This window comes from Arachis ipaensis, chromosome B05 (assembly GCF_000816755.2).
Source record: "Arachis ipaensis cultivar K30076 chromosome B05, Araip1.1, whole genome shotgun sequence".
Classification (NCBI taxonomy): domain Eukaryota; kingdom Viridiplantae; phylum Streptophyta; class Magnoliopsida; order Fabales; family Fabaceae; genus Arachis; species Arachis ipaensis.
The window spans coordinates 122,561,413-122,570,559 of NC_029789.2; the positions used below are offsets into that span (position 1 = coordinate 122,561,413).

The 9,147-nt window shown below is 30.7% G+C and overlaps 1 protein-coding gene across 2 annotated transcripts in view; it reads left to right on the plus strand.

Annotated features, from left to right (window-relative positions):
* Positions 1-8,262, plus strand: part of LOC107642035 — a 28,655-nt gene extending 20,393 nt beyond the window's left edge. For both annotated transcript variants that reach the window (XM_021124386.1, XM_021124385.1), the window contains one exon: positions 1,946-8,262. In XM_021124386.1, the coding sequence (XP_020980045.1) occupies positions 4,644-5,825 (1,182 nt within the window). In that variant the 5' untranslated portion in view covers positions 1,946-4,643 and the 3' untranslated portion in view covers positions 5,826-8,262. The remainder of the gene's footprint in view (positions 1-1,945) is intronic.

Here is a 9,147-nt window from a genome sequence, read left to right on the forward strand (position 1 = left end):
CGAAATTCCGGTAGAATCCGGGACTTTACTAAAACGTTATTCAGAAACTCAATAGGTTAAAGACTTCTACTATGTTTTCTGAATTATTAAGAAAGGGATGACTTATGCTTCTGAAATGAATTATTAAAAAGGAAGTTGTGATTTAGTCTTGTTTCTTAAGAAAAGTATTATATTCCCTTGTGAACACGTTATTTAAATGAGACTTATGCTTTAAGACTGTTTTAAATGTGAAAAGGGTTTATGTCTTTGAATTTGACTTGAGGGTTTCAATTAGAGAAGTTTCAGTGACTTTAAAAGAACCTGAATGTCTATCGACAAGTTTCATTCTAAAATGTTTTGGGAAAAGTTTTAAGTACTCTGAGTTCTGAATTTTTGCAAGACTAAAACAATTTGGAGCAGCTGAAACGCTTTAGAATTGCCCATGGGTTTGAAGCTGGTTTTTGTTTAAGTAAAGGAAACGGCTTGAAAAGAGTAATTGATTACATGACTCGATTTGGCTTAGATCCTATTTTGTTACTCAAATCAGGAAGCCAAGGTTTTAATGATTTTAAGTGAATTGAGGAAATGAGTTATGATAATCTCCCCTAAAGACTTGAGACTCTGCCGAGTGACTTTTATTATAAAATTTCTTTGTTGGATGAGTGATTTTGAATATTGCAAAGAGGTCCTTAACTTGCCATGGTTTTGGAAGTTTTGGAAAGAGGATGTCGAGAGTAGCTTTGTTTTAAAAAGGACTTTACTTTGAGTAAAAGCGGCTTATGAGTCTGGGATGATTTGAGAAATGAGAATTTTAAAGCCAAGGCGGGAAAGGATTAATTTTTGAATCCTTTTTTATTTCAAAGTAAAGTGGTTTGAGTAAAAGTGATTTTATGGCTTAAATGCCGATTTTATGAATTTGATGATGTTGAGTGGTGGAAGTGCTATTTTGTTATGAGCCGGAATGGCTGTGTATGATATTGAATTATGGCTGATTGCCGAATGAGTTATGAGCCGTATGGCTGACTATGAATTATGAATTTAAGCCGGATGACTGAGATGGATGTTGATCCATGGCTGAGAATGAATGCATATATGCTGAGATATTGATAATTGTGATTTTGCACTTTCACTATCTGAGACACGAGTTCTCTGGAAGAAAGCAGTGGCTAGCCACCACGTACTTCAGGTGGAGGCTTGAGACTCTGTTGACCCTATGTCGTAAGGGTGGCTTGGCACTGTGAAAGTCCCGGATGAGCTCGCCCCCGTGAATATACACCAGTGAGGGTGTTGGATATGAATTATGATTATAATCATGATAATGATCGAGAATAACTCGAGTTGGGAATGCACGACAGAGGGACGGTCCAATGGTTAGCTACCAGAACTTGTCGGGTTGGCTCTATAACCGACATATGATATCATCAGCCACTAGGACAAGCATGCATCATATGCATCTATGTGACATTGTTTGAGTGTGCATATTGTACTTGGTTTGCCTTTGTGACTACTTGTGATTAACTGCTAATTGTTCTACTTGCAATAACTGTTTGTTTGTGCTTGAATCTTCCTATCTGTGTTTGCGACTGGGACTCTGTTGGACTGTGGTGATTGGTTGTTGGTTGGATTGTTTTGGCTTAGGACCGTGGTTGAAATGAAATGGAACGATGGTTGGTTTCGGTTTTGTGTTTCTAGTTTGGAAAAGTTTGAAAGGCTATTTGGTTCAGCTTAGATAAACCTTTTTGAAAGGCTTTTGAGTTTTTAAAAATTGAACAGTTCCTCTTTCAGAAAAGATTTCCGACTCTACTTTTAATGTAAACCGTTGTTTTTGAAAAGAGGCATAAGACGGTTATTAATCACTAGTACGGTTTATCTTTGCGTATCCTATTACAGTCATTCCCAAAAATCCTCTACTGAGAACCCTTTCGAGGATGATGTTCTCACCTCCCCTACATTTTTTCCCTTTCAGGATATGGGCGCAGAAGTCACGAAGAGTTTATTTAGTTGTTGAGATGCTCTGTATTGTTTTAGTTATGGTTTATTGAACCTTCGCCTTTATCATGATATATTCTGTATGAGGGATAGCTTATATAGATGAACTTGTACTATTATTGTTTGCAAAGTTGATACAAACTTGATAATGATTACAAATATTTGAAGAATATATGAAGTAAGAAGATATAAGAGTAGAGAGGTTTCTTGAGCTTTCAAGTATTTGATGCCCATGAATGAGTGAGGTCTTTGGTATTTATAGACCCCAAATGATTACTGTTTGGGTACTATTTGCCGACAGTACTGTTTGCTTTTACTGTTTTGCCGACATTTACTGTTTTGCCGACAGTTACTGTTTTGCTGACAGTTATTGTTTGCTTTTACTGTTTGCCGACATTTACTGTTTACTTTTTATTTTTACTTTTTTACTTTTTTTTTAACAGAGATCATTTTTCTTTATGATTGGGCTTTTACATTGATTTCATATATAGTTCTTACTACATTTCAAATAGACCTTGAGAGTCTTGATAATAATGAGCTGGGCTGGACTGTGCCTCTTCGTCTTCTCCAAGAGGTACTGTTTGTATTGCTTGTAGAGAGCTTTGGATATATTCCTCTGAGGTTGTCGCTGCTAGGGCTGCCATAATTTGTCGTTTCTGCGCTAAGAATTAGGTCTCTTTTTTATATGCTATTTGTTCATTGGTGGTTGATCAATGGTTAACATCACAAAAGCGTCTAGCAATAACAGCCTTAAGCACCACCAATGAACAAATAGCATATAAAAAAGAGACCTAATTCTTAGCGCAGAAACGACAAATTATGGCAGCCCTAGCAGCGGCAACCTCAGAGGAAGATATCCAAAGCTCTCTACAAGCAATACAAACAGTACCTCTTGGAGAAGACGAAGAGGTAGAGTCCAGCCCAGCTTATTATTATCAAGACTCTCAAGATCCATTTGAAATGTAAGAACTATATGAAATCAATGTAAAAGCCCAATCATAAAGAAAAATGATCTCTGTAAAAAAAAGTAAAAAAGTAAAAGTAAATAATAAATGACGGCAAACAGTAAAAGCAAACAGTACTGTCGGCAAATAGTACCCAAACAGTAATCATTTGGGGTCTATAAATACCAAAGGCCTCACTCATTCAGGGGCATCAAATACTTGAAAGCTCAAGAAACCTCTCTACTCTTATATCTTCTTACTTCATATATTCTTCAAATATTTGTAATCATTATCAAATTTGTATCAACTTTGCAAGCAATAATAGTACAAGTTCATCCCTGTAAGCTTATTATCTTATGTTTTCTTTTCTTATAATTTCTTTATTCTCTTAGTTATTATTTCTATTTTTATAACATGAAAGAATTTCAAAAAAGACTAACTTCTTTAAAACTTGTTAGAAGAAAAATGAAAATAAGAGTGATGGCAATAAGAAGCAAAGTAAGAATTAATAACTGAATCTTCAGAACTAACAGTAGAAATAGCGAAGATAAACAAGAAAATAATAAATGCCAAAAAGTTGCTACAACAGATTAAAACCATAAAATTAGTAAAAATCGTTAAGGAGAGTATTAAGAATAAACACATTCATCATGTTAGAAGAATGAATTATTTTCATGTGCAAAATATGATACGATTTTATGATATACAATCAAGAATACAAGCCCTTAGATCTTTACAAATGGATTTTGAACCTTTACAAGATCCTTCTTTACAACTACAAGCTCAATCCATACAAGCGCAACCTTTACAAGTGGTATCAGAGCTAAGGGGAAGGTATTTGATAACATTTATAAAGTATTATTTTTTCGAGTTTTTACTACAAATCTGTTCTATAAACTAAAGTTTTATAGTTAAAACTTTGAAGTAGCAGTGAGAACTGTTAATACGTTGGTCGGCCCAAATCGTAGTCCCGGTTGTAAGTCCTAACTAAGGCAGTGAATCTGTTGGTTAACGGGGGTGGTCTCGTAACTCACAAAGTTCTAACCATAAAATGGCTAGTTTGTTGAGAACGATGAGTAGTTTAAATCTAGAAAAAAATAATCCTTTAGTAATAAAAACAGTTAATGATGAAGCATCCACCTCTGGAACTAAAAATGAATTAGAAATAGCTAAGTTAGAAGAAAGTTTTTATAATTGGAATATACCTATAATAGATAAAGATAAAGTATATAAAAAGAGAAATTTCTAGGAAGGAAGAAATTATGAAATTCATATGTTAGAATATTGTAAACCAGGAACAAGTAGTAATAAGATTATTACCATCTTAGAAGAAGATAAGTTAAAAGAATATAGCAGTAAATGATATAACTTCATCCATATAGGATTAATACAAGTAGCTATAAAACTTAATTTTAGAATAGGAATTAATCTGCCTATATTATTAACCTTAAGAGATACTAAATTCTAAAATTTTAGTGACTCATTAATAGGAATATTAGAAAGTAACTGTCATGATGGACCATTTTTTTTAATTGTTACCCAAATTATGCTATGAATTTAAAAAATGAATACACATTGCAAGCCTTAAAATTGCAAGTAAGATCTGATGAGACAATTATAAATGAGAAATATGATCCATTCGAAATAATCTATAGAATATATTATAAAATTACTAAGGTTAATTATGACTTTAAAGCATTAAGATAATCCCCAAAAGAAGAAACGATAATTATGCATGCAAATCTTAAAAGATCTAATATACAAACCCCTAGAAGGTTAAGACATGAAGAATTAAAAAGCAGAATGCCTGAAGAATGGGTAATACCTGATGGTATTGAAGAGCTACAAATACAAAACACTAGAATAAGAGAAATAATAAGAGAAGGACCAGATATTAGAATTAGGATGAATAGATCTCAATCATTAAGAATTTCTGATAATGTTGAAACTATTAGTCATAGAAATTCTATAGATAACTCATCAATAGGAAATATGGATAATATTGTAGGAATTGACAACAGAAGGCCACATATAGCCACTACTGTATACAAATCACTTTCAGAATTTGATCCAATGGAATCACAAGTTTTATCAGTAATTATTAAGGAAGAATCATTTGAGATTGATAAAGAATGGATAAGACAAGATTTTAATGCTGATTATAATAAACCACTAAGAGATTGGTATTTTACCAACCATTCAGAAAATGAAGTTATTAGACTAAGAGAACTATTCTATGATTTTATGAAAGAAAATAGAATTAGTTTATACTTCTTTGATTGGTATGTTAATTATTACTCTAAAACCGATAAGAAATTATGTCCTTTAACAAAACCAACTGTTGTTTGGAAAACAAGCTCAGGATCAGTAATAGAATCTGAATATCCTCCTAAAGAAACTATCAAAATACCAATTGGAAAAGACCTAGAAGTTGAAGCAACACCCTATAAAGATAGCAATGTAGAAGGAAATATAGAAAAAAGAGATATTAAGAAATTACATCAACAATTAAACTTTACTAATACCATGTTAGATATAATGAAAAATCAATTAGGAAGAATAGAAAATATGGAAAAAGTCATTAAGGTAGAAAAACCTATAGAAAAACCTATATATAAGTTACAAAGTTTAGATAATATTAGTTTAAAATCTAAAGTAGAAGCAGAAGTTGAAGAACTAAAAGAAAAACTTAGAAGTATTAGTCTAGGAAAATTGACAATTAATACATTGCAAAAGGAAGAAGAATTAGAACTAAATAAAATATCCCATAAAATAGATTATCCTAAAACAAGAAATTATTATTCTAGACCATCACCAGTAGATGTAGGCCTAGAAGAGCGAACAAAATTAGTGCAAAATAGCTTTACAAGATCAGACTTAGTAGAATGGAATATAGATGGATTAAGTGAGTAAACCATCTTAGATCAAATGTGTAATATGACTATGGCTGCAACTGCTTATAAAATGAGGAAAGCCTCCGATAAAGAAGCAGCAATTATGATAACCCAAGAATTTACAGGACAATTAAAAGGTTGGTGGGATAATTTTCTCAGCATTCAAGAAAAAGAATTAATTATTAATAGTATTAAACAAGAAGTTCAGTCACCAGACGCTACATCCACATTAATATATACCATTATTAAAAATTTTGTAGGAGATCCCAGTACTTTTAAAGATAGGATAGGAACTCAATTAATGAATTTAAGATATCCAACCATGTCTGATTATAGATGGTATAAAGATGTCTTTATGTCAAAAGTTATGATAAGAGATGATGCACATGCACCTTTCTAGAAAGAAAGATTCGTAGTAGCTTTACCAAAATTATTCTCTGAAAAAGTATTACAAAAACTACAAACATAGTTTGGGATCCAGATTCCCTATAACTCATTAACCTTTGAACAATTGCATAATATAATAGTACAAACAGGTATAAAAGTATGCACAGATACCAAGATACAACAGAAAATAAAACAAGAAAGTATCACGGGAAAAAGAGAGCTTGGCACTTTCTGTTATCAATATGGAATAACTCCTGAAAAAGCACCTAGTGGACAGCATAAAATTAAAAAGAAAAAATTTTATAAAAAACCTAAATATAATATAGACAAACCCCTTTATTATGAACAGAAATATTATAAAAAATTCCATAAAACTCTTAAAGGAAAACCTAAATCTTCTAATAAGAAAAAATAAGTAACATGTTGGAAATGTAAAAAACAAGGACATTATGCTAATAAGTCTACGACAGAATAGAAAATAAAGAGATTAAACATGCTTTGACAGCAATATTAATCAATTCAGAATCAGAAGAAGAATCAATTTATGAGGATTCTTCTGAAACTGAAGACTATTTTATACAACAATTAGACCTTATGTCAGAAGAAGAAAGCTCAGAAGGAAATAGTGGAAAAGAGGAACAGAATAATTGTTTAGGAATATGATTATGTAACTGTAGAAATTGTGAAAAAACTGTAAATGTTTTAATTAGAGAACAAACCTCTACACTGGTCAAAATAATAGACAAGTTAGAAGATACTCCATTAAGAGATGAGTTCATAAGACAATTAGCTGAATTAGTTAAAAAAGAAGAAGAAAGTAAGCAAGAAATAAGACCAATAGAAATAAAAGAAATTTATAATCGTTTTAAAAACCCACAAGAAGTTTTCCTTAATTCTCTCAAAGAGGAGATAAAAAAGTTAAAAAGAGAAGTTTCAGAATTAAAACAGACAAAATATCAATATGGACTATAGATTACTAAAAATAGAAGGAGAAAATATAATAAAAATCCAAGAACAAATTTTGCAAAATAATGTTAGAAAAACAGAGGAGATTAGTAACATAACAATTCCCGAGAATTATATTAACCTGGGTACAGAAAATTATATAAATATACTAACTTTATTAGTAAGCCAAAAGTGGTTCACTACGATAAACTTAATAGTGGGAGAAGAAAAATTTGATTTTATAGCTATGGTAGATTCAGGAGCTGATGTCAATTGTATATAAGAAGGATTAATACCTACAAAATATTATGAAAAAACTACAGAAAGAGTCCTAATGGCAGAAAATGATAAAATGACTATAGACTATAAGTTATCTAAAGCAAAAATTTGTAAAAATAGAGTATGCTTTGCCACTACATTCTTTTTGGCAAGAAATATATCTCATCAAGTTATATTAGGAAATCCTTTTACTTTATTATTATATCCCTTTAATGTCGACATCGATGGAATAACTTGTACACGAATCCCCAATCATTCTGTCCATTTTGAATTTCTCACTAGACCAAAGCAACATGAGCTCAATATGTTACAACACCTATCTACACAAGTTATTGTTATGGAAACAGAAATAAAACAAATTAATTGTTTGAGCTGAGAGAACATTTTACAACACCTACCACTCCAAATTAATATTATAGAAAGAAAGACAAGACAAATTAACTATTTAAACCAGGAAGTTACATATAAAAGAATAGAAGAACAATTACAAACTCCAGAAATACAAGATAAAATAAAAGCAATTGAAGAAAAAATTAAGAAAGAATTATGTAGTCTAAACCCTACAGCTTTTCAGCATAGAAAATTATATGAAATATCTTTACCATATGAAGATGGGTTTAATGAAAAAAATATACCAATAAAGGCAAAACCAATACATATGAACAAAGAGTATCTAGAATATTGTAAAAAAGAAATACAAGAATATCTGGATAAGGGACTAATAAGACCTTCAAAATCACCCTGGAACTGTACATGCTTCTATGTGATGAAAGCATCTGAAATAGAAAGAGGTGCTCCAAGGTTAGTTATCAATTATAAACCTCTAAACAAGGTATTAAAATGGATTAGGTATCCCTTACCAAATAAAAGTGATTTAATTAAAAGATTAAATAAAGCAAATATCTTTTCAAAGTTTGATTTAAAATCAGGATATTATCAAATTGCAGTAAAAGAGGAAGATAGATATAAAACAGTTTTTATAGTACCCTTTGGACATTATGAATGGAATGTAATGCCCCAAGGATTAAAAAATGCTCCAAGCGAATTTCAAGAAATAATGAATAATATATTTTACCCGCATAAAGAATTTACTATAGTATATCTTGATGACGTATTAGTATACTCAAAAGGAATAAAGCAGCATATATATCATCTAGAAAAATTTATGAATATTATAAAAGAACAAGGATTAGTTTTATCAGAAAAAAATGAAAATTTTTACAACTAAAGTAAGGTTTTTAGGATATGAAATTTATCAAGAAACTATAGTACCTATTAAAAGAGCTATTGAATTTGCAAATAAATTTCCAAATGAAATAACTGACAAAAAATAACTCCAAAGATTTCAGGAATGTTTAAATTATGTAGCAGAATTCCTACCTGGAATAAGAGTCACATGCGAGCCTCTTTATAAGAGATTAAGGAAAAATCCACCTTCATGGACAAAAGAAATGACTTCTATAATAATAAAGATAAAAAATACAATAAAAGAAATACATTGTATAAGTATACTAGATCCATCGGCTAAATTAATTGTAGAAACAGATGCATCAGAATTAGGATATGGAGGAATTCTTAAACAAATACCTCCTAATAGCTCAAAAGAATAAATAGTAAAATATCATTCAGGAATTTAGAACCAAGCTCAAAAGAATTACCCAACAGTAAAAAAAGAAATACTTGCCATAGTATTATGTGTTTCAAAATTTCAAGAAGATTTATTTAACAAA